This window comes from Poromitra crassiceps (assembly GCF_964638095.1).
Source record: "Poromitra crassiceps genome assembly, chromosome: 14".
NCBI classification, from domain to species: Eukaryota; Metazoa; Chordata; class Actinopteri; order Beryciformes; family Melamphaidae; genus Poromitra; species Poromitra crassiceps.
In genome coordinates, this window is record NC_139633.1 from 14,176,175 (window position 1) to 14,202,225 (window position 26,051).

The 26,051-nt window shown below is 42.3% G+C and overlaps 2 protein-coding genes across 2 annotated transcripts; one reads left to right on the forward strand and one right to left on the reverse strand.

Annotated features, from left to right (window-relative positions):
- Positions 1 to 755: 755 nt before the first annotated feature.
- Positions 756 to 8,386, reverse strand: rab4a (RAB4a, member RAS oncogene family). The gene is made up of 8 exons (XM_083650398.1): positions 8,278 to 8,386; positions 7,338 to 7,418; positions 6,261 to 6,375; positions 5,684 to 5,746; positions 5,418 to 5,572; positions 3,966 to 4,061; positions 2,100 to 2,255; positions 756 to 997 (listed from the first exon to the last, which is right to left on the reverse strand). The coding sequence occupies exons 1-7, from the start codon at positions 8,291 to 8,293 to the stop codon at positions 2,140 to 2,142; spliced, it is 642 nt and encodes a 213-aa protein (XP_083506524.1). The 5' UTR covers positions 8,294 to 8,386; the 3' UTR covers positions 756 to 997; positions 2,100 to 2,139.
- Positions 8,387 to 10,529: 2,143 nt separating this feature from the next.
- On the forward strand, positions 10,530 to 25,903 carry phf10 (PHD finger protein 10). The gene is made up of 12 exons (XM_083650501.1): positions 10,530 to 10,634; positions 11,208 to 11,317; positions 11,876 to 12,006; positions 14,162 to 14,245; positions 14,335 to 14,459; positions 14,562 to 14,711; positions 15,013 to 15,122; positions 15,895 to 16,042; positions 17,142 to 17,303; positions 23,150 to 23,258; positions 23,643 to 23,831; positions 24,565 to 25,903. The coding sequence occupies exons 1-12, from the start codon at positions 10,563 to 10,565 to the stop codon at positions 24,660 to 24,662; spliced, it is 1,488 nt and encodes a 495-aa protein (XP_083506627.1). The 5' UTR covers positions 10,530 to 10,562; the 3' UTR covers positions 24,663 to 25,903.
- Positions 25,904 to 26,051: the final 148 nt, after the last annotated feature.

A 26,051-nucleotide genomic window follows, 5' to 3' on the forward strand; every position in this document is an offset into this window, starting at 1 on the left:
GCCAATGTGTGGGTGGGGTCCTGCGGGGAGGGGGGGTTATGTTCTGAGCGAATCTGTTTGTGTATGTGTATGTATTTTGTATGTTTTTTTTGTAGATGTTTGTGGTTCTTATGTTTTTCTTCCTTGTTATGTAAAAAATAATAATATACCGTATATATATATAAAAAGACAACCAATGTGTAATGTAAAGCACCAAATTGGTAGGAAATGTGTGTGACATCATGGGAATACTACGAATAGACGGAGATCAGATTGGAGGTCGAAGGTCAGATGGAGGTTTTGGGATGGAGTCTAGAGGCAGTGTGGGGGTAGGAAGGTCGGTGAAGTGTAATAAGGCTGGGGAAGCTTACTGGGACAGAGTGTAGGTAAGGGAGTGCAGAAGGTAGGTAGGTAGATGGTTTGTTAGTGGTGTGTATAATACAGGCAGGTCGTGTGGAAGGTAAGTAGGCGAGTAGTCAGGTAGGGAGGTGGACGGGCGAGGTGATCTTCAAGGCTCAAGGGAAACCTGTAGATGTGTAGGTAAGCAAGTGAGACAGAAAGGATGGGGAGGGTTTCATGTAGACTGCTAGGTAAGTGTGTGGCAGGGAAGTGTAGACCAGTAGAGAGGTAGAGAGAAAGAGAGAGGGAGGCGGGGTATGCTCTGGGGTGCAGAGAGCAGTCCAGGAAGTTAGACCGCAACATTATCATGTCACTTTACATCCTGATTGGAGGGCTGGGAAGGGTTTGGTCCAATGGTGGAGCAGGTGGTTGGGAGGCGGGCGGTCTCTGGTTGGGACCAGGGTTACCTCAGAGTTCTGAGAGAGGGGTGTGGCTAGGAAGTCTTCTCAGCTCTCTGCAGATACAGCTGTAACAATGAAGGCTCAACAAGGTTCTGAAGGGTCCCTGCGAAGGTCGAAGATCAAAGGTCAGGGAAGAGTTGCTACCACGGCAACCTGAACCCAACATTTTTTTGGGGGTCCCCCTAAGTCTGTCCTTCTCCTGGTCTTCACACACCTGCCTGGTAACACACGCGCACGCACGCACGCGCATGCACACACACACACGCACGCACACACACACACACACACACACACACACACACACACACACACACACACACACACACACACACACACACACACACACACACACACACACACACACACACACACACACACATTAATAATACTGGAGTGGATAAAGGCACTGATATGTGCAGGTTATTGGTGTTTTATATCAGATGTATGTGGCTGAAGCCTACTGGGTAGATTTGTTAAATTGTGTAGGATGAGCTGCTGCTTCAAATCCTCGGTCTGGTGAAGAAACTGAGAAAGACTCTCTTCCTCCAACCATTTCCTTCGAGGAGCCCTTAGGCAAAGCACTGAGCACAGTATGGAACTCAGCAGCCAACAGTATGAGGGTTCTCATTATTGATGTGACTATTTAAGTGGTTAAGTTACCTATACCTGATTTATAGATATTTCTAGGGAAGTCTAGGGAAACGAGCTATTGTAGACCTTACAACTCCTACTAGCAAACTAAACTTACGTTGGTTTCGCTAGCTAGCTATGTGACTAGCTAGTCACATACTGTAGCTGTGACAAACATTAGCAATGCTAATGTTAGCTGCGGTAGGTAGTAGAATTTGGTTTCGTTTACGTTTCCAGGGTAACGCATGGAGGAAGTCATGTCTGTGTTGGTGACGTTGCGGGAAGTTCTGAATGAAGAAATTTTGTTGAGGGAAGTTCCCTTAACCAACATTTCCCTGAGCAGGGAGTAGGGAGCACTGTTTATGTACACTGTGGAACAGAACACATTTTTGGACTCAGAATTGTTTGACCGCAAAACATTTTGATTTCGCTTTTGTTAGGGACAGACATGTGGTGAGTACCATAGATCTATTAAGGTGAGTACAGTATAATGGCGTTAGGGAACCTTCATTTTGGGTTGAACTGTTCCCTGAAAGTTTACCGTCTTGTGCACCAGCCTTTCCACATAGCAAATGCACACGCAACAACAGTGCTCACACAGCAAGAAGAGCTTTCTTTAATTTTTGGGGGTCACACACACAAGCAGGTGCAGGCACCCCCCAAATTGCCCCCCCCCCCTTGCCCCTTCACCTTGTCTGTCTGTCTGTCTGTGTGTGTGTGGGCACGCCCACTAGCAGCCACACTCCTGGGTGCCCTGTGGCTGGGCACGCCGAGGGGAGCGGAGCTGCCGTAACGCGGCGTCGCCGTACTGGATGCCTGAGCCCATCCTCTCTGGATCCAGCTCCCCTAGAGAGAGAGAGAGAGAGAGAGAGAGAGAGAGAGAGAGAGAGAGAGAGAGAGAGAGAGAGAGAGAGAGAGAGAGAGAGAGAATGAGAGAGAGACAGAGAGAGAGGGTGGGTGCAGGGGGGTTCGAGGTTAAGATCACCATTATTTTCAAACAATACAGTTCCACCATAAACAACCAGCCATATAAATAGACATGAATTTATACTTTAAAAACACCCTATCATCAGTTTGGTACCACTTACTGCCCTATGATGCACACTTCAATTTAGGTCACAAAGTTTTATGTCAGCCTAAAAACTTGGGTGAACTCTGTTCTGTGTAAAAAAGGAAAAAAATATGAAGTTTTCCCTCCCCTACATCCCTGTGTAACAGTATGGTCTCATCTGGTTTGGCACTGATCTCCAGTGTCAGTAGTATCTCTGCTGTTCTGTCAGTAGTATCTCTGCTGTTCTGTCAGTAGTATCTCTGCTGTTCTGTCAGTAGTATCTCTGCTGTTCTGTCTGTAGTATCTCTGCTGTTCTGTCAGTAGTATCTCTGCTGTTCTGTCAGTAGTATCATTGCTGTTCTGTCAGTAGTATCTCTGCTGTTCTGTCAGTAGTATCTCTGCTGTTCTGTCAGTAGTATCTCTGCTGTTCTGTCAGTAGTATCATTGCTGTTCTGTCAGTGGTATCTCTGCTGTTCTGTCAGTAGTATCTCTGCTGTTCTGTCTGTAGTATCGTTGCTGTTCTGTCAGTAGTATCTCTGCTGTTCTGTCAGTAGTATCTCTGCTGTTCTGTCAGTAGTATCTCTGCTGTTCTGTCAGTAGTATCGTTGCTGTTCTGTCAGTAGTATCTCTGCTGTTCTGTCAGTAGTATCTCTGCTGTTCTGTCAGTAGTATCATTGCTGTTCTGTCAGTAGTATCTCTGCTGTTCTGTCAGTAGTATCTCTGCTGTTCTGTCAGTAGTATCTCTGCTGTTCTGTCAGTAGTATCTCTGCTGTTCTGTCAGTAGTATCCCTGCTGTTCTGTCAGTAGTATCTCTGCTGTTCTGTCTGTAGTATCGTTGCTGTTCTGTCAGTAGTATCTCTGCTGTTCTGTCAGTAGTATCTCTGCTGTTCTGTCAGTAGTATCGTTGCTGTTCTGTCAGTAGTATCTCTGCTGTTCTGTCAGTAGTATCTCTGCTGTTCTGTCAGTAGTATCGTTGCTGTTCTGTCAGTAGTATCTCTGCTGTTCTGTCTGTAGTATCGTTGCTGTTCTGTCAGTAGTATCTCTGCTGTTCTGTCAGTAGTATCTCTGCTGTTCTGTCAGTAGTATCTCTGCTATTCTGTCAGTAGTATCTCTGCTGTTCTGTCAGTAGTATCTCTGCTGTTCTGTCAGTAGTATCTCTGCTGTTCTGTCAGTAGTATCTCTGCTGTTCTGTCAGTAGTATCTCTGCTGTTCTGTCAGTAGTATCATTGCTGTTCTGTCAGTAGTATCTCTGCTGTTCTGTCTGTAGTATCTCTGCTGTTCTGTCAGTAGTATCTCTGCTGTTCTGTCAGTAGTATCCCTGCTGTTCTGTCAGTAGTATCTCTGTTGGTCTTGTTGACGCCCATTGAGTTGCAGGGAGTTTGGAGTTTCTTGCTGAGTCAAACCTAAAGTCTGTCATGTTGTTGTTGCTGAGCAGGTGAGGGTACTGGAAGTAGGGATTTGGATTAGGGGTTAGATGAGGATCGTGTGAGGATCAGAATTCCTACCTGACTCGATCTTGTTGAGGATTTTCCGGGCACACTGGACAAACGCCTCCTCCACGTTCTCCCCTGTTAGAGCGCTGGTCTCCAGGAACATCAGCTCTGAAGCACACGCACGCACAATCAGACATTTCCACACAATTAAATTATCACCATCAATCTCACACATATTTAAATGAAAAACACATCACTGACATACTACACGTACACAACAAATCAACATTAGTGTCAAACAACAGCAAAACAAAAAAGCGAAATGTGTACAATATGCATAGCATAAATACCATTAAAATGACTAAATTATCACAAAATATCTGATCAACAGGAGACACTATTGGTATTGGAACACACTGATGTGCTGATCTCGTTGCCATGGATACAGGTGCTGACATGAAAGCCTTGAGATTGGATCAGTACACAGCATCACTCCTATCTGCTAGTCATTATGTGACAGAGAGCTTTTTTATTCAATCTGTTTTCTTCCATTCTGACACACTGATGCTTGATTGGAAGACCAGATTGCAGCTGCTATTTGGCCTAAAAAAAGCATATGTATAAATGATAGCAGCGCAGTCCTCCAGATTCACTCACTTTTAGGCATACCGAGTACTGTGGACCTGCGAAAAGAGATAATGGCCTGTCTCGCACAACAGCCTGGAGCTCTCTTTTGCCATGGCTGCAGACACTATTGGAATATTTACAGTAATATAGATATAGAGAGACAGATGCACTTAAAGTCCCTGGAAACCAAAATCCACAAAAACCTTCTATTAAATCTAGGGTCTTATGTGAGTAATTGTGCCCCTCAGAAAGTGGTTTACATTACGGTACTTTCAACCCTAACCCCAAAAATCTACACTTTTCTACAAGGTCTGGATTTCCATTTCCTCATTGGAGAGAGCGATGCGCGTGGTGCTAAAATGCATGATCTTATCATGTCATAAGATTTAATCGAATCACACACACGCATGCACGCACACGCGCACACACACACTGACACACAGACGACACAGTAGCGCTGTGCACTCGCAGCGGCAGAGATGTCTTCCTCTCGCCGAGCAATGCGCGAACACACACACACACACACATACACACACACACACACACACACACTCCATCTCTCTTTCCTTCTCTCTCTCTCTCCGACGGAGAGGGAAACGGAGAGTCTCCGTTTCCCTCTCTCTCTCTCTCTCGGAGACCTGCTGCAGACGGGACACGCCCACACAGTCCGCGGGAGAAAATACACTCTAAAATCTAATTGATTCTCATGACTTTTGCCATGACTGTCAAACCTAAATTTATATACTTTGCGACGTTCATCATCGTTCAAATTTGGCTGGTGGCTTATTAACATAGGTTCCTGTGATGTGATGAACTCAAAATGCTAAATAATAAAAAATATTTCTGGTTTCCAGGGACTTTAAACAGTCCCACCCAGTCATGATCCATCCATCCTACCGTTCTCCTGTGCGAAACGTGAAGCCTCCAGGAATGTGACCTCTCTGTCGGCGTCCAGGTCCTTCTTGTTCCCACAGAGGATGATGACGATGTTCTGACTGGCCAACATCCGGGCATCACTCAGCCATGTGGTCAGAGCGTTGTACGTCTCACGACTGACCGAGACAGAGAGAGAGAAAGCTGGGTGAGCTGGGTAGATTAAAACATGGAAAGGTGCAAGAGACAGGTGACAATCTGAAATCAAGTTCTCTGATTGGCTGATTTACCTGGTGATGTCATAGACCAGCAAGGCTCCCGCCGCCCCTCTGTAGTAACTTCTAGTCACTGACCTGACAGACAAACACATCATTAGACAAAGAGATGAGTCAGAGTAAGAGATAATATAACTCTGTCTCACACCCAGGCCATAACCATACTTGAATGAAAACCATAATAATATCTGGGACACACAAATTGCTCAAAATACATTCAAACAGTTAAAAAATAAATTCATCTGAATGCCTGAAATGTAGGTATAAATAGTCCCAATTTTACACATTGCACAACAAAATTGCCTGCTTCATATGATATATGAACATTTAGCTGAAGACATCCATGACATTTTTATTAACAACTTTGTAACCATGACTCAGAAATTACATTTTTTCTATAACTCTGTCTTTCATGTGTCCAAAATGTGTATGAGAACGATGCAGGTAATAGTAAAAAAAAAAATAGTAACAACTAATATCTGGTAATGGTAACAGGCATAAACACATGGGAGACTAAGCCCATGCAGTTAGTTTTATTCTACAGAAATCGGTATAATTTTATTCATTTATTTATAGTCAAATGTTTTCCTACCTGAACCTTTCTTGTCCTGCAGTGTCCCAGATCTGTAGTTTGACCATCTTGTTGACCACACTGATGATCTTAGAGCCAAACTCCACTCCGATAGTGTGGTTGGACTCATCCTTAACTACAAAACAAAACAAAAACATATACTGTATGATCTACTTACCATTATTATCAAATGGAAAAATGCCCCCAAGAAATCTCAGAATGCTCCTAAAAACCGTGATCAAGGGGCAAAAAATGCCCCCAAGATGGATCATTTTATTTACATTCAATTAATTTAATTTCCAATTCCATCTCTAACACACACTCAGCACCTGCAAGCTGTTTGCCAGTAGAAGGTAATGAAGAACACAGTCACACAAACAGCACTGTTGTTCACACAGACACACACTACACTTTAGCTACTTCAGGGTTGCCACTGTTTAGTAATGATCCATTCCAAGGACTTTTCTAGCAGTTTTCAAGCAATAAAGCCTGGGAAAATGCGACCAGCCGCATATTTGAGCTCAGAACGCCTACGAGAGAGCACAACAGCCAATGACAGCGCAGCGATCAGCAAATCGCTGTATACTTGTATACTGTAGATTTGAAGAAAGTGTATCAAGCTTGGTGCAGCACTACTGATGACATATAAAAATGGTATCATAGGTGAATTTGGAGATTACAGAGCACACGAGGTTCAAACTCAGAGATTCTGGTAGGCTCAATCCAAGTACTTTTGAGGACCTCTTTATAAATCCAAGCATTTTTAAGTCTTTGATTATTTATTCTTAAATCCAAGCACACTTGTAACATTACATGTTCACTAGGACTGGTGTCTAAGAGCCACTACCAAATCAAACCAAACGCAGTGTTACTGATTGCTAGAACCAATGTTACTGATTGCTAGAACCAATGTTACTGATTGCTAGAACTAATGTTTAAGAATTAGTAGATAAGATGGAAGAAAAGGTGAGAGAAGTGTTCGCATATCCCATATTCTAATAAAATTGTGACATGACAAACGAACATTTCAGCACATGTAATAAATACCATTACAGTATAAGCACTGTAACTGTAACGTAATGCACAGTATGCACTTACATCTCTTCTCTATAAACTGGTGCAGCAGACAGGATTTTCCTGTCCCGGCATTCCCAATCACCAGGAACTTAAACAGGAAATCTGAGGAGGGAACATGCACACAAGTCGTGATGATAATATTCATACATGCTACGTGCACCATAAACAGAATAGAGCAGACTGCACGAAGATGTGCATATCTTTATAGCACTGGCTAATAGATACTTTTGTCAAAACATAAAATACAACAGAAGAACACAACATAGTAGAATAGAAGATAGCATCATATAATAGATGCACATTATCCAATGAGTTGTTTCTATATTCAAACAGCCATCAGAATAACTCAAATGGCAATAACTGAATATGACTTCTCTAACACGAGTGACATAACGGTAATGAAGGTGGTAGGATCACTGCATACACATACAGTTGAAATGAGCATCATCATAAATAATCATCATCCCGCCATTGTAAAAGTATGAGACTTTTTGACCCAACTGTCTCACATACCCGTGTAATCTGTGCCCCAAGCCTCCATCATCGACAGCCTTTCTCCCCCCCACTACACTGACTAGAATAGATTACAGTCAGACCTTCAAGTCAGTTTCAGCTTCATCATCATCCCCAGCCAAATTCCCAGGTGTCAGCCCCCTGTCCATTTCTGTACAACCTGCTATAACGTTAGCTATGTGGGAGTCCAAACTATGTAACCTAAATATTATCTGAACGGGCACGGTCAGAGTGAACTACAATATAAATAATAATTACAGCATTACCTGCGTACTGTTGTTGTTGACATCGGATTTTAATAGTTACGACGGGCTAGTAACCTTTAACAACGGCTAGCTTAGCCTGCGAGCTATTTGTTTACGATGAGAAAGGCTTATTAGGCACACCTGCCTCATCCCATCTCTGAGCCTACATGACAGAGAACTACTTGTCAAACCGCTCTGCTTACCGTATGTCTCCGACATCGCCAGTGTGCCGTTATAACAAAATGTGTTGTTTTCTTGAACAGGATACAGGGAGAGAAGGGGTAGGAGAGGCTGACAGATGGATGAAGTGAAGGAAATCGCCCCGATGATGATTTCCGCGGATCCCAGCTGATTTATCCCTCCGACTTCCCGTACGTTGTGTCCTCGTTTCAAAATAAAAGCTCTGGGCAGAGAAGTACCCATGGGAAGTACCCAGCTGGAACGTTGAGTTTGTGACATTGACAATAAATGGTTATACTGTATGTCATGTAGGTCATGCTGTATGTCATGTATGTATTGTATTAGGGCCCTATGCCATAAATGTCATGATGTCATGTATGTTGTGTATGTCATAAATGTCACAATGAATTGAAAATGGGGGACCCTGATGTAAACAAGACAAACGTCTTTCTCTGGTCTGCATCCCCTTAACAATTGTGTGTAATGAGCCGTACTGTATTGTACCCATTCTGCAATCTGTTAAATAAAGTTTTCATTCATTCATTCATTCATACACAGTCTATGCTCGGTGGTAAAGCAGGAAGGGCCCAAGGGAGGAACGACATCACTTTTACTATTGTTGATTGTTTCATGATGTAACGTTTGTTGCAAATCAAATCACAGTAGGGTATATTTAGTTCCATTGTTTGCAGTCATTATGTAGCATAAACTACATGATTAACAATGTAGGTGAGGATGGACTATTCAACGGTGGAGGTGTAGAAGAGTGCCAATGCTGCCTTGGCACCTTGAACTTCCTCAGCATCCTCTGTTGTGCCTTCTTGGTGAAAGCATGATGTTCGACTCCCATTTCAGGTCCCAGCTGATTGTTGAGACCAGGAAGCGAAGGGACACTCCACAGTGTTGACTGGGTAGTAGTCTCACGTAGTCAGACCCATCGTCGACGTCATCAAGCTTCCAGCGACGGAGGTATAATCTACGGCTGGTGTTACGCGCAAATCAACCCCCCTGTACATGCGTGCCCCCCCCCCCCTTATATAAATGCATGCATCCACTAGGGGGCGCATGCACTCCACCATTGAATCTGCCTGTCTTGACTTTCTTGAAGCAAACTCATTGGCAAACTCGAGTCTGCACATGTCTGCTGCGGGGGCGGGGCTTGGTGGGGAGGCAGTTTTGTCCGACCAGCAAACAAGCTTTGTTAGAATATACACCCAGGTGTATCTTGCTAATACGTTGAATTACCAGGAGATTCATGTTGTATTCTTCAACTTCAATACTTTTTTATTGTCACTTTTTACTGTGATTGTAATTTTTTTTCTGATATAATTCCATGTGTTCCATTGTTGTATTGTTTTATGTCTTCTATTTCTGTAAAGCACTTTGAATTGCATTTGGCATGAAATAAAGTTGCCTTGCCTTGCCTTTATTTATTTATCTATCTATCTATCTCACTAGCACCTGTTTTTACAGTTAAACATAAGCCTCCATGGGAGAAACTACACATGGTGGTGGAAATGCGGTACTGCAGGGGGGGGGCATTTTTGTACAGACACAAGTGGAAGGTGAGGAGAGGTGTTTAGACAGGGGGGACAATCATGTACGGGAGAGCAAGGTTGCACATAGAGAATTAACTAATGCAAATCAGCGTGAACGCCACCAAGAAGTCTCTGTGGTACAGTGGTCTAAGAGTTAGCATTTGGTCCATGCTGCAGACTTGGAGGCCATGGGTTCAAATCCCACCTGTAATCTTTGTTGCTTGTCCTTATTGTAACAGAGTATGTCTACCTACTTGTAAGGCCATGAATTATTTAGTTTATTCATTTATTTATTTTACTGACCTGTTTTTACAGTCCATCCTATGGCAATCTAGAGACCTAGAGATGAAATGTTATTTATTTATTTATATATTTATTTATGTATGTATGTATGTATGTATTTATTTATTTATTTATTTATTTATTTATTTATTTATTTATTTATTTATTTATTTATCTATCTATCTATCTCACTAGCACCTGTTTTTACAGTTAAACATAAGCCTCCATGGGAGAAACTACACAAACACCGGCACTGCGAGACTACTGGGGAGTGGTGGGGAGTCACCCAGGGTGATGATGGGGAAGGTTGTGTTGAATAAAAAACATCAGTAGGTGGCGGTAATGCACCAAAAGTTGTTTGCCAAATAAAACACTAGAAGAAGACGAAGATGAAGACGAAGAAGAAGAAGAAGATTTTTTTTGTTTTTTTGTACAACAATTTAATAGAAGACTGTGTTGAATGAGGATAGCAAGCAAGCTAGCTCAACATGGCTGCTGTACTGCCCGTTAGACCGCCTTGCGATAGCAACCCCGCAACTCCGGGAGCACAATCCATAAAGGTACCTGTACGTTACTCTGCAGAAACTACAGTAACAAAATCACGAATTGCTCTGTTTTTGGAGCTCTGCATGCCTGTGTTTGTCTAGCTAACTGCTAACGTTAGCTAGCTAGCCAACCAACCAGCGGCTAACATTAGATTGTTAATGAACGACAACTGTTAGCGACGTTAGCATCATCCCTTTGTTTCCAACTATCAGTGCTGAGTTCCTCCCCGCTTTGTTTACAAACACTTTTATAAAAGTGAGAAACTTGAAATGCTGTAAAACTCATTCCCACGGGCGTCTGGGCAAGGCTAGGCTAACCTGAAGCTACAATGTCCTTGCCTGCACGCGTTTGTTTTGATTTTGCACGTCTACTTTACAGAAGCAGTAGTAGGAATCTCGCGTGCTCGATTCTTAGGGTGGAGACTGGAGATGATGGGCCACTTGTCCTTTTCTCCTCCCACCACTTACTCTGGAGATGATTGTCCTCTTCTCCCTACCTCAGCCAGGAAGGACATCACATTTGCTCGAGTGACATTTTTGACTCTTTTCTTGCATGTTGGCTGTATGTTTTTTATGACTCTACAACAGGAGGATGTAACAGAGGAAGAGTCCAACGATGGGAGCCAGCCTCCCAAGAGGAGGAGAATGGGTTCTGGGGACAGCTCCCGGAGCTGTGACACGTCCAGCCAGGAGCATGGGTGGGTTGGCTTTGTGCTGGCATGTCACTTAGCAAATTGGCAATGTGAAAGAGTTTATAGCAATTGGAAGTTAAGTTGATGGTGCTGGATTTCAGTATTTGTTGAAATGCCAGTCGCTGTTAACAGCAGAAAACAAGTAGGCTACATCATTTTTTGGGTGTCTTCCTGGAATATTTCTTTTGCACATTTGATAAAATGAACTGTTCAGTTTAACATTTTCAAGTGTTCATACATTACATCACAAACACTTCAAAGCAAAAAAAGTAACACAATTAGACTTGGTGGGGCAGCTACTCATATGCAACGCATTTTGTAGCTTGACACTTCCTCAGGCAGCATGAAGCTTTTTGCAATTTCTTTCTTTGAAGTGCTTGTAATTTTTCAACACTATTTGTAGCAGATAAGTCTGTCTTTTTGTGTGTGTAGATTATATGGTTTTTCACACTTTCTATTTCAGAGTGGGTCAACTTGCCAGAAAAGAAATGTAACTAAAAATATCTTTAAAATCCTTACTCTGCCTTCAAACTTCAATCCCTGTTTGTCCTCCCATCCTTCCAGTCCAACATATTTCCCAGCAGAGAACCTGACGGAGTACAAGTGGCCGGCAGATGATACAGGAGAGTATTACATGCTGCAGGAGCAGGTCAGCGAGTACCTTGGAGTCACCTCCTTCAAGAGGAAGTACCCTGGTAAGACTGGAGGAAAGAGCGGAAACAATATTGATTCAAGTGACTGAGGATGTACTCATTACACTTTTTGACCACGCTATTTACTACATGTTCTCTTTTATAGATCAAACATGGCACATACACTAGATACTACTTATAAGTTAGTAGAATATATAAATGACGAGCAGTTACAGTATTTCAACACAATTAACAAGTTGTAATTTAGAAACTTAAAATCCAATTTTGTCTTTCAAAGTAAATTTTCAACATACCCAATGTGACTATTCCATCAACCTGTGATATTACTTACTTAGTCATGTGATTGTCTTCTCCACTAGCAATAATTGGAAACTGGTAAAAATCAGACCTTGAGAAAATGATCTCAGAACGGGGGGGGGGGGATAATTTGGTTCTGCTCTTTCAAAAGCTTGACTCAGATTCTTCTAATTGCTCTGCTGATGCTGTAGTAATATTTCATTTTCTATTTCTGTGTAGACTTTTAGAAGAGACATCTTCTTGTAATACTAATACTGTACTGCTCCATTTATTTGTGTGTATACGTGGAGCGGGAAAGACCTGTCTCACATTAGTTGAATTTGTTTGCTGTAGTACTGCTCTACTTAGACTGTTAGACTTAGACTCTTTACCTGGGGGCTGACTTGGAGAAGAATAACCTGTCTAATGGCTCATTTCCACCACATATAACAGCACAGTACAGCTCTACTCAACCTGGTCTTACTCGTCTCTACTTGATATAGACTCTGTTTCCATAGCAAGTTTACTCGCCTCCGCCCACACCTGGTCATCATAGCGACCGCATATCTGCCCTCCGCCCATAGGCTATAACGTATAACGTTAAAATTAAATCCATACACAGAACTTTTAAACTGTTTATGAAATACTGGACCTACCGTGTACATGGGCAAATGTGACAATCGGCTAGGAGAATGGATATCACTTTGTTGTTACTCAAACTTGCATGCATGCACTGCGCGAGGGACGGGAGTTGCGCTACAAGGAGAAGGGAAGCCTCTACCCCGGCGGCCTCTACCAGGCAAGACCGCGGCTTCACTAAACCCCCGCCTCCGGCCTAGCGGAGCCAACGCGAGGAGCGGACTTTTTATTAGGGATGGGCATCGAATTTCGAATTTTCGAATAATCGTTGTTATTATCAAGGTCGACTTTTATTATTGAAATTCGAAATTCGAAAAAAAAAAAAAAAAAAAGAAAATTGAGTGAAATGTTGCATTGTCTCCCCTGATTCTAAGTACCGGTATAGTCAAATCGCTTGGTTTGAGCAAGTAAAACAATTTTTATAAGCATTTTAAGCAAGGTTTATGGAAAAATGAATGGCGGATGAAATCCCATGAAGAGGGAGAGGGGGTGACTTTGGCACCCCTTTGGCACTCAGACCTGAGCCTACTAAATATTTAATGAACCACTCATGATTGTCAAAACTGTTTTTTATTTTCGAAAATGTCAATGTCATGTAACATGTTCTTTACTTCAGTGGTGCAATGCTTGTTTGAGCTAAAAATCCACAGCAGAAGCTTTTTATATTAATTAATAAAGCCGTAGACTTAGAATCAGGGGAGACAATGCAACATTTCACTCACAAAAAAAAAAAAAAAATGTTTTTTTACATTTTTATTTTTATTTTCGAATTTCGAATTAAATTCGAATTTGGCCAGCGAATTTCGAATAGTGTTTTTGCTAGAAATGCCCATCCCTACTTTTTATCTCTCAAAACAATTGAAAACCACCGTCATGTTAAAGCTGAGCAAGGAGATCGATTTTATTTCACCAGAGCCGAAGGCAGCAACACAAAAGACTGATGGAAATAACATTAATAGAAGAGAAGGTAAGCTCCACTAAACTGGTATCCAGCATTGACAGTCAGTAGATAGATACAGTAAACACAATTCTGCCTGACCAATCAGTCGTATGCAGTGTTTTCACGTCACGGTATGGTACCGGGTTCACAGCGCTGGAACCTCAACAAAGCAGGGACCAAAACTAGCACGACTCAACGCCGACTCAACCCGGGCTGTCCACGTTTTTGATCGGTGGAATGAGACAAAAAAGCGAGACGAGCTGGGCGGGGCCGCGCTGATACCAGTGGTGGAAATGGGCCATAAGGGTGTACTTGTAATACTGTTAATGTTTCACCCTGTAGACCTGGAGAGGAGAGACCTGTGCCACAAAGAGAAGCTCTGCCTGCGTGAACAGAATGTCATTACTGAGACACAGTGCACTCTGGGTAGGAATCATCCTAGCACTGGTAGAAAGGTCGACTTGAAAAAATCTGGAGTCGTGTGACCCCTCGTGTGAATGCGTGTTGCTTTCCAGGTCTGACAGCGCTGCGGAGTGACGAGGTGATTGATCTGATGATAAGGGAATATCCTGCCAAACACGCCGAGTACTCAGTCATACTGCAGGAGAGAGAGAGGCAGAGAATAGCTAAAGAATACTCTGTAAGTGTATACACTCATACACACACACAGTAGTAGGACGCCTGTAATGGAAATGTTAGATATACCATCTTAAACTCTTTGTCTACTGACTGTCCTTTCCAGCAAATGCAGCAGCAGAACCCTCAGAAGGTGGAGGCCAGCAAGGTTCCAGAGTACATCAAAAAGGCAGCCAAGAAGGCCGCAGAGTTCAACAGTAACTTCAACAGGGAGCGCATGGAGGAGAGGAGAGCTTACTTTGACCTCCAGACACATGTATGTCAACTGACACAGTGAACTCACTGAGATTATACCGATTCTATAAGGGTTCTGTAAAGAGTCCTGATACTCATTTGTGTGCGTATCCCTTTAAGATGTCTTAAAGGGATACACACACAAATGCTGCATCAGGTATCAATGGGTTAAGTATGCAAGGTGATATTGGCACATCATCAGTATCGTCCAATAAAGGTTTTAAAATGAAACACCTCTGCCAATATTCAACACCTAGACAGAATAGAATTGTAATGTTTTCTCTTGAGCAGCCTTGAAATTCAGTGTGTTTTTGTTCTCCTAGATTATCCAGGTGCCCCAGGGCAGGTTCAAGGTACTGGCTCCAGAGCTGACCAGGACGGGGCCCTACCCCGTAGCCCTCATACCGGGACAGTTCCAGGACTACTACAAGAGGTACGTTATCTCAGATAATAATAATAATAAACTCTTGCTTGATGGCTAATGACATACTAGGGATGAATGATTTGGGGGAAGATATCTAATTGTGATTGGGACAGATATTGCGATTGTGATTTAATTTGCGATATAATAAGTCAAGCTTCACTTCAATATTCACTGTGTAAGAGATTTAAAACATGGTAGGGCGGAACCATATTTAAAAAAACGAATCGCGATTATTTGACCACTGTCAATATCACCTTTTTCTTGTTTTTTCTGGTTTTCATTTTGCTCCAGATATTTTTTATGTTAGTGGGCAGGATTTACTGAGTTTGAGTATAATGAAACAATCCGTTTCATCACGATCAGTGATCCATTGACCAAAGATTACCTTCACTAAAATGCCTTCTCATTTTCAACTTAATCAATGAATTATTTATTCTGATAAATTGTTTAGCTTCAGCTTGTTCAGCATCTTTTACCTCTTGCATAAGTTTTCCTTATATTGTAAAGGTGAATTTCTTGCTAAATTCTTGTCACAAGTGATTTCTCACCATGGCTTGAGAAAGATTTCAAGGCCAGCAAACATAAAGTGAATGTGCTTGTTTTTTTGTTTTTTTTTTAAGAGGGAAAGATGAACTGAGGATAAATGTAGCCATACAGAAAAATGCCTTCAGATTTTCTTTTATATTCTACAGGTAATTACCGACAAGATGTGTTAGCTTTTCTTAAGCGGTAAGCTGCGGTGTGTAATTGTGTGTTCTTCTGGATGCTCGCTCTATAACAGGTACTCTCCCAACGAGCTGCGTTACCTGCCGTTGAACACGGCTCTGTTTGAGCCTCCCCTGGACCCAGAGCTGCCCGCACTGGACTCGGAACCAGACTCAGACGAAGCTGAGGATGGCAAGGACGACAAAAAGAACAAGAACTCATCTGTAAGACGGCAAGCTGTGCAACAACAACTTGAGCATGGCGTTAGTTCTGGCAGCCCATGACATCGAGCTCAGCTCATAAAGCCAGCCCACGTCAGCTGATGGCTCAGCTCATTTCCTTCTAGGCATTGAATTGGCACATCTCATGCGTGCGTGTGCATGCGTGCGTGCGTGCGTGCATGTGTTCCATCTGACTCCGGTTTCGCCATGGTTAGGCGTAGCGGTGCCTGGCGTAGATCTGCGCTCTACTGAGTGCACTTTTCTAGTTTCTGTTGTCATTGTTGCTTGGTCTGTTCTGTACCTGGGGTCTTTGCTGCTGCTCTCCAGAACAGAGCCATACCCCCAAATATAACTATTGCATGGCAATAAAAGTTTATTTTTTTATTATAGTGGTCCTGCCAGAACAGTAGTAGACATTGTAGAAGTCTCCCGTCATGGCTCTATCCTGCATTAATGCTGTTTATACCGTATATGAATTACTTTACATGTGATTGGTTGCAAGAAATACAATCAGTGCCTTGCCTTATCTTTTATTTTACAACTGCAGTCGCTCTGGCCCCTGACAGATAGCTTATACCAACTTATACCAGACTTGTCTTGCTGATATGTGAAACTATATAAATCAGATCGATGATGATGATGGTGATTATTTTACTCCTGAGCGACAAAAAAGAGTAGAGAATGATGTCATTCCAAAAATCATGGTATTAGCATGGCTACCATTCATGAATCAAGGACATCTTCAACAAAGATGTCTTGAATGTCTGTCAGCTTAAAGGGACAGCTCACCCTAAAATTCAAAATACATATATTCCCTCTTACCTGTACTGCTATTTATCCATCTATATCGTTCAAAACTCAGGCAACTATCCCAAAACGATATAGATGGATGAATAGCACTGCAGGTGAGAGGAAAAATATGTATTTTGGATTTTTTTCACGTGAGCTGTCCCTTTAAGCAACAGTTGCCTGCTGGTCCCAATAGGTCATTAACTTCAGCAAAACATGACCCAAATGTCTACGTGAAAAGGCCTTGGTGCACCCCATCCCACACAAGCCCCTTTGCTTCCACTGACTCCCTCCATGATCTGTTCCTCTGCAGGACAGTTCTTCAGGAAACACAACAGACGTGGAGAGCCAGGAGGGAGGAGGAGGAGGGCAGGGCCACAAGTCCAAGGCCAAGGACCGGATGGCCACCCCGGGCAAGGACGGCACCCAGCGCCACTCTGCCTCCCACAAATCTGCCGCCACCCCAGGGTACAAGGTAGAGGACAAAACCAACTGAACTCTCCTCCAGCAACAGCAAGCAGCACTTTTCTACCCCCTCCTCTTTCTACTACCACTCCCTCACTCCATCCATCCCTCCACCCCTCCCTCCCTAGCTTTCTTCACCTTGTTCTCCGGCTTCTACAGTTCGACAGCACGTTGAGCTGGGACAACCTGGTCCACACACACACACACACAGACACACACACACACACACACACACACACACACTGGGGGGTCCTGTCTGCAGTCAGTGATTTCCTGGTTGCAACATGGCTATTTTTCCTTCGTATCAGACTGTGAGCAATAAGAACATTTTAAAGGAACGGTTGACTTTTTTTTTTTTCTCCACTGCACTTTTTCAATTTTTGAAGTTTCAAATATTTAACTTTCCTTTTGAATGTCTTCAATATACCTCTTGTCTGCCCCCACTTGTCAAAAGATACTTCTAAGACAAGTAAGCGGATATTTTGGCTGCTAGTTTCTTTTTCTTTTTGTTTTGTTTTGTTTTTTTAAAGAAGAAAAGTTTTTGTTATTATAATATAGAAATTATAAGCTACATACATTTTGTCGTAGCTGAAACGGTAGTTACTGTTAACACTAGAGAATTTGAACGTTTATATCTGAAGTGTGGAAGTGTGGAGCAATTAACTGTTTTGAGTGTATTTCTGGTATCATTACAATATACTGTGTGTTTTTACGCCAGTAATGTACTGTAAATCTGTTTAAAATTATCAGACAGTTGTTTGATATGGGCCTTATTGGACCCTATAATGTTATCTTGGAGAGATGAGGAGACTGAGCCTATTCACACTGCAGCTGAGCTGAGCTACAAGTAGTCTCTGTTCTGTCTGGATTTGTACTCCACTGGTCCGGCCCAAAGAAGCTTACTTTTCTTTGAACATCACGCTTTCTTGGCACAGCTCTTGCAATTATTTCGTTAATGCCATGAATCACAAGTCATGTTCTGAGGCCAAATTGTGCAAAATCTGGGCAAACCATATTTTTTCAGTCTACCTCTTAGGGCCCACTGTGCTGTCCACATAGATGTTTGTGTCTTTTTCCAATCCTTAACCCCGCTGAAGACAATAACTATAATTTCCAATGCCTTAAAATGTTCCACTGGTATTTTCACATGATGAGAATATAATGGACCCAGATAATCCCAGTGTAGTTCAGCTCAGCTTCATGGTGTGAGCAGGGTCTTTTGCCAGTGTCTGTTTAAAAGAGTTGCCAGTTCAGTTTGTGTCTGTTCTCTATGGAGGAGGGTGTAGATGGGGGGATCTAGCCTACTACCTACTACCAACACTATCTGATGATGACCATTATATTCATGAGATAAGTTTGCCTAACTAAAATATTGCATGGCTCTGTCTCTGGGCCTGTCCAGCATTAGCTCTGGGACCAAGGCTTACATGGCATGTTGGGTGCCAAAATTAACCAGAATTGGCCAGCAACAAACCCATAGTACATTTTGTACATGATATGAGCAGTACCATAGGACTTATAAATATAAAGATCTTCAAAACAGTTTTTTTTAAATATATATATTTCAGTATTGAGCGGTCATTCAGTATCGTTCGGTTAATTTGTGTCCCCATTAAATCCCCAAGTTGCCAAAGTAAAATGGCCGTAGAGTTGGAGCGTGCTCGTCGCCCTGTACATTTCCTATTCATTTTCTCAATAGACATTTCTGAAAGTTTTACTGATTTGTGTCCGTGTGCACTGTGCACACTCTTCTACTATGTCTGACAGCAAAATGGAGGAACAGCGAATCATCGATACAGGTTGCTGGCTGCTAGCCAGCTAACATCATTTGGCTCTGGTTTCTATGTAACGGCGACCTCTCTAATTGGTGGGAACTCACTAAAGCTTGTGGATAGTGTATTTCAGAAGCAGCTCGGGAATAAAGACACGAAGCAAGTTGAAATCAGATTGACTGATGGCTTCTACAGGAACACTTATAGTTGTTTCACAATCTCATAGGCAGCTGATGTCTGTCTACTTTACACTGCAAAAAAACACTATGGCTAATAATAGGGATGTCACAATATATCGTCCCACGATATATCGCGATATTCAAAAGGTGACAATATGTATCGTTGAGATGAAACCTCATATCGCGAGAAAAAGAAGCTGAACATGGTGGCACTGATCTGCATCTGAGTGCATGCTCAATGCCTTTTGATTGCTTTGTTTGAACAGACAAGGGACGTTACAGACACGGAGGATGAAAATGGTGAAATTACTCAAATTAACGTGGAGGATGCCCCCTCAACTTCCAAATCTATCGCAAAAAAATATTGTTAAAACATCGTATCGTTATCGTGAACCCAATATCGTGTATCGTATTGTGAACTGAGTGTATCGTGACACCCCTAGCTAATAATCAGGTTCCGCAAGTGAGAAATGAATGGGAAATTGACTTGTAGTCCCCGACGCTTCAGCTCTGCAGCCTATCTGTAGCATATCTGTAGATGGAACATTATGGGGCCTAAAACATAAAAATGATTGATTATTTATGTGCAATTGCATAATATGGCATTCACACAAACTATGAACTAGTGCAAAATATTATATTTACCATCAGTATTTGTGTAAATTTATGATTAATATTCCTGCCCTGGTCATTGCTATTAGTGTAGCAGTGAGAATGTGTGGTGCTGGTTTGATCCCCAAGTGTGTAGTTTCATGTTGTTGGAGAGCTGGCATTGTTTTGCATCTTCTGTGTCAGACATGTTGGATTTGAGGACCATGGTTACCATCAGGTGTCACAAGGGTAGGGGTCATCAGATACACACACAGTGTATCTGTACACAGTTCTTCCCATTGTAATAGTCCCTCGACAGCAGATACAACCAGTATGTTAGTTGACATAACTAGTGACAAGAAAAGTATAAATTAGATGTTTAGACCTTAGACCTGAGTTAAAAGATGTTGTGGATGGGAATGGACTAGCTGTGGACGAGGGTGTGCCTCTTTGTGTGTACCTGTGAGTTGCCAGCATGTGCTTCCTTCCCCAACCTGAATTATTCATGTTTGGCCCAAAATGGCCGCATACAAGAGATGTCCGATTATACGAGAGCAAACAAGCCAGGAAGTCTTCTGATAAATGTTCCCTTTTAAGTACAAATGTTTCTTGCATTGATTACTTGAATTTAGTCCGTTTAGAATTCTAAGTGGATGCAGCCCTATGAAGTGCTCGTTTTGTCTTTTGCTGTGTGGATTGTCAGGGGTTGAGGAAGCAGTTAGATTGTGCAGGCATCAAGCACTTTCAATTGGACAATTTGTGGCCTGCGGAAATAGCGCGGTCAGAGCTATGAAGTGCTAAATTCAGAGCGGAATGCATGGTTGAATATGCAGTGTTTCCCCTAGAAAAAAAATTCAGGCCTGGAGGGATTTCGAAACGTACCCCGACCACAACGGTGGGGGCCCTCGCTGGCGACGCTGAACTTTTAGCTAACTTGTTTGCATCTATGTTCGCAATGGCATCCCAAGTATCATCATACTATTATGGGATGCGATGCGAACAGTTGTATTATGGGATGTGCGTCTCCCAGGCAACGACAGGAACAGCGCTGCACGCTGGCACGCTGCTCCTAACAGCAAAATGCTTATTGTTTTGAATGATTTGGCATCTTCTATTACTGTCAACACTGTCAACACCATAATCCAAAAAGGTTCATAGTGTCTATACTTTACTTAGATTGATAGGTTTTCTTTTATATCAGACACAGGTTTGTGTTCCTACCTGACATGTTTCGACGGTAATACTTCCGTCTTCTTCAGAGGTGTCACTAGATGGTGTGTGACGTGTCTTTAACAGCTGATGTTGTTTACAGAGGCGTGATCGTCCTGTCAGATTTGACAGGACGACCACGCCCCTCGCTGTCATCTCGCCGTTTGAGAACGCTGCTCCAGGTGGTGGAAAGCATGTAAGCCCCCTCGTCCCGGTTCATCGTCGTTTGCGCCCGCTTCCTGATCTCTGTCAGTATTGTTGTATTGTAACAATATGCCATAAAGGTTTATTGACATTTTGGGGAGAGCAGAAAAAAAATGTCTATAATAAAATAAAAAGAAATCTGGCCTGGTGGGCCTGTAGAAGGCTAGGGGAAACACTGATATGTACAGTATGTGTGAGACGTATTTATGGAAATTAATGTGAGCAATTCATGGGGTTGCATCCCAGCCCTTCCCTCTTGTTGTTCCCCTCTCCTTGTGCTGTCTTTTCTCTTTAGTTCTCTGCCTTGTTTCTAGTCTGGCTTTTGCTAAACCTTGTGCTTTATTAACACCTTCCTTGTGTACCTATGGCCTTCTGTCTAATCTGCTCACTCCTGTCGGGGGACGTTGTAATGAAGGATGTCACAGCTAGACACTGAGGCATTTCAAAGTAACTGGACACAATGTAGGCGGAATAAAAACACTTCAACATTTCTTGGCTCAGAAACAACATAAAAACAAGGTGTAGTTTGTTACATGAGCATACATCAGTTATGGGATAACAAAAAATTGTTTTCTCTGATGTCCTGCACAAGGTTAACTCAAATCATATCTTAAATCACATTTTTAAAATGAATACAATATCAAGTTTTCCTTAGCTCCTTCAGCATTTCAGTCGTATTGTAATTTTATTTTGATTGCACAGTATGACTGTAGCAGGGGCTAGAAACTCTGCCATATATACTACATACAGATATGTGGGCTGATTTTAGTTCTAAACCTAAAGTTTTAAAGTGTTAAGTATATAGAATCATCCCCTGTTGACTTTTGTGACTTCCTGAGTTGAATCTCCCCGAACTTCCCAATCTTTCTGCTCTGGTTGTCTCTTTCCTCTCTGACCCCTGTTGAACTTGATGGTATGTTCCATAGGAAGCAACCCTTGAGATGTCCATATTTAGATACCGCAGTTCAAGAGTTGAAATAAAAGTTTCAAACTCATAGAATGGGACAGAGAAGTGGTGATTTTGTCCAGCATCACATTAATGATTTGCTCAACTTCCAATGTCATCGGTTGTTTCTCAGTTAGCATTGACTATTCTGAGGTGATACATTTTTGGGAAACCTAGGGTATATTCATGAATTGGTACTCTGATAACCAATCAGCTCTCAATCTGGCTCTCAGCTGAGCTGTTGGTATGTGCACAGCACAATCAGAACTCCTGCCAGTAAACCTGCCAGCAGGCAAGCTGCCACTTGACAACAGTGAAAATAAGCCTGGCTCTCTGACCACCAATGTCAGTCTACATGCTTAAAGAGGGTCTGCTATGCTAAACATGCCTCTATTATAGTCGTCACCTGAGCTCCCCCTTCCCGGTATTTTACACACATTCTCTTTTCCACCCGAGGCCCAGTAACCTGTAGCCTTTCTGCCACACACTGACTGGGATTGATATTGTAGCCATAAATGGCCAAGTTTGCCACGCAGTAAAAAGTATCAGATCGACTTCAATTGTATCAAAGTCAAATTCAAAACTGACTTCAGCCGACTTCACGTCAGACCCAAGTCAATCGGATACTGCTTGCATGCACCAAAGTCCCTTTAATTGACCCCTGCAGTTACCAGACTCTAGAAGGGCACAGTGTTAGACCAAGAGAGATTTTTTTTTTAAATATAGATTCAATTTTTTCAAATATTTGAAACTAGTCAAGGTTTGCTTGATTTATCATGCCAGATAGTTGTACAGCTGCAAATATGGACATGTCCTTTGTGAGACATGATAAATTAAGTGCTCCTTCTGTTTACTTTGTTTTGTAAGCTTTCAAAATATATAACTACAATGTTTTCCCATGACTACAGGATACCCATTTTTGATTGGTTTTTATAGCATTATTCTGCCCTTGCAGCCTAAGGTCATTCCCAATGCTATATGTGGCATTTGCCAGAAGGGTAAAGAAGCCAACAAGAAAGGCAAGCCAGAGGCTCTCATTCACTGCTCCCAATGTGACAACAGCGGTAAGTTCAAACAATGATTTCAAAGGATAGTTCCATGTGTTTTTATACCGCAAACTAATTAGATGCTACTTTGGTCTAATTTTTGAAATTTTTGAAAATTGAAATTATTTAAATCCCTTGTTTGGTTCTCTGGTACTTGCTGCATAAACAGCTCAATTTGAAGTGAAATGAGAGGGCTGTATCTTCACACGTCTGTGTTGTTCTGCCTTGTCTGTTTGTCTTCATGTGTCTGGGCATAATATGTATGTTTGTGCATATGTATGTGTTTGTCACGATGTGTCTGTATGGCTGCACGTCTCTGTCTGTGTGCATGCACGTTTGCTTATGCCTATGTGTTTCCGGGTGTGGGTTGTTTTTCCATGTCTGTGTGTCCATGAACCCCAGGCCACCCGTCTTGCCTGGACATGAGCCAGGAGCTGGTGAGTGTGATCCAGACGTACCGCTGGCAGTGTATGGAGTGTAAGACCTGCACTGTGTGCCAGCAGCCGCACCACGAGGACGAGATGATGTTCTGCGACAAATGTGACCGGGGATCCCACACTTTCTGCGTGGGCGTGGACTCTATACCCACGGGTGAGTGTTGTTATTTTCACCGGTGCAGCTACTTCTATAAGTGTCTAATATTGTGTGTCCGTCCATTTGAGGATGAGATGCCAGCACAGGATTTGAGCCGTGCACTGAGATGTGTGCATGAGATGTAGCCTAGGCCCCCCCCCCGACTCTACAAGGAAGCGAGAGAGCGAGGTCAACAGTGAATGGAGAGAGAGAGAGAACAGCTCATGCATGCATAACACATTTGTTGAGAAAAAATGTGATGAGCAACAACAACAAAAATCAATCCACAAGCTATTAATGCTAGGCTGTGAAAAATGCTACCTTATCTGTAAAGGGGAGACTCGTGGGTACCCATTGAACCAGTTTTCATTCAGATAAATTGAGCTGAGAGGTCAAAGGACCCCTTTGAAATAGTTTTCCCTCGCCCAAATTTAACCTACGTTTGGAGCGTTATTTAGCCCCCTTCCCGACAAGCTACCATTATTATGCTTGGTACCAATGGATGCCTTGGGTATTGTAGTTTCTTCTGATAACGGCTTTAAAAATGACCCTGCAACAACAGCCATTTGATTGCTGGCAAAAATCGGGGAATGTTGGCAGACCATTTGCGGCCCCCCTGCAGTACCTCCACGGCAGTCACTCTTTCTCATGAGTTTGTTTTGCCTTTTTGTCTTTCTCTAATTGGTGCTGTATTTTGTCTGCTCTTCCTCCTTCCTGTAAGGTCTCATGCTGTGTGTCTGTTTGTCCTCAGGTCTCTGGGTGTGTGAGGTGTGTCAGAAAGACTTCACCACACCCAAAAAGAAGGGAGGAGGCAAAACACCTAAGAAGTCCAAGTCAGCTCAGAAATGACCGGCGGGATCGTTAGCCCGGTTCCCTTTAAAGGGTCAGCAGCACACACCACAAGCCCTCCACCAGATTTTGCCTCCATCCTCTGTTTTCAACAGAATGCAGACTATAAGCTATTCGGTTGTAAAAGATCAGTGTGGAAATGTAACCTCAGTTTTTCTCATAGGCTTGTGAAGCATGAGAACTTTGAAGATTTGTTTAGGATACCAACTCTGGTCTGTAATTCTTCGGATTGACTGATACAACTTAACACACCCAACAGCATATAGTAATAAACCTTTACCATTATATTTAGTGAAGGATTGAACTCAAACTATCAGTGTTGGCCATTTGACAAACAAGTTTGGAATGTGAATATAATTTATTTTCTCCATTAGAGAGCTCTAACATCCTTCTGTGTGTGAAAAATGCAAAAATAAATAAAATAAAATATTGGGTAAGTATTGGGGAAATCAAGTTATATGATGATGCCCTACTGTAGCCAGGTATCTGCTATCCATGATCAATATTGGTACATTCCTATTCAGTTAGTCTGAAGAAACTTGTAGTGTATGACTACTGTACAGAACCAAACTAGGCTTGCTTGTTTATTTGATATTAACTTTCAACAAAATATTTCTGTGATCCTTAATGCATTTTGTTACCACTCAATAAATTGTTAGCTGGACATTTTCCCCCAGATAATCTAATGGTGCATTTCATCCTTTCTAAATTGAGCTCACTAGTTAGCCCACTAGCTGGGCTACATTTTGTGTTTTTATTTAACTTCTATTTAATTAGGTAGGTCAGTAAAGGACAATCGTATCTAGACAAATGTTGCCGAACTTTCCGGTGATCCTGTGTAATGAAGCCTTCTCGACCATGGTCACTGTGCAGAGTGACTGGTGACAAACCAGCACCTTTTCTGGTTTTCTTCTCAGGCTTGACCACTACAAGATAAAGTGTCTCTCTTTACACATGTTGGTTTATACTTGATGAATGAGTGGTCAACCTGTATTGATTTATACTCGAGATGTATCCACTCACTGTAAGGTGCTTTGCACTAGCTCTGACCAATTAAATTATATTTCTGTAATCAGTTTGATAGTTTTTACATTTTTTGATCTTTGACGTTCTCTTTATTCTGTATTGTCCTGCAATGAACAGGTTGATCATGTACTGTGTATATGAAATATTTTTTGCTAATGTCAAAGTCACTGAAAGTTTCTGATTTTTTTCTTCAATAAAAGCCTTTTTTTCCCACATTCATCACTGAACTGCCCCAGGTTGTCTTGTACCACTAGGGTTCCACTCAATTTAGTTATTTCATGTGTTCATTCTTCTAGTCATGACTATCCAATCTGACTATCCAAATCCTAAATCAGCGAGTGGGTTGCTTAAAACAGGTTTGAG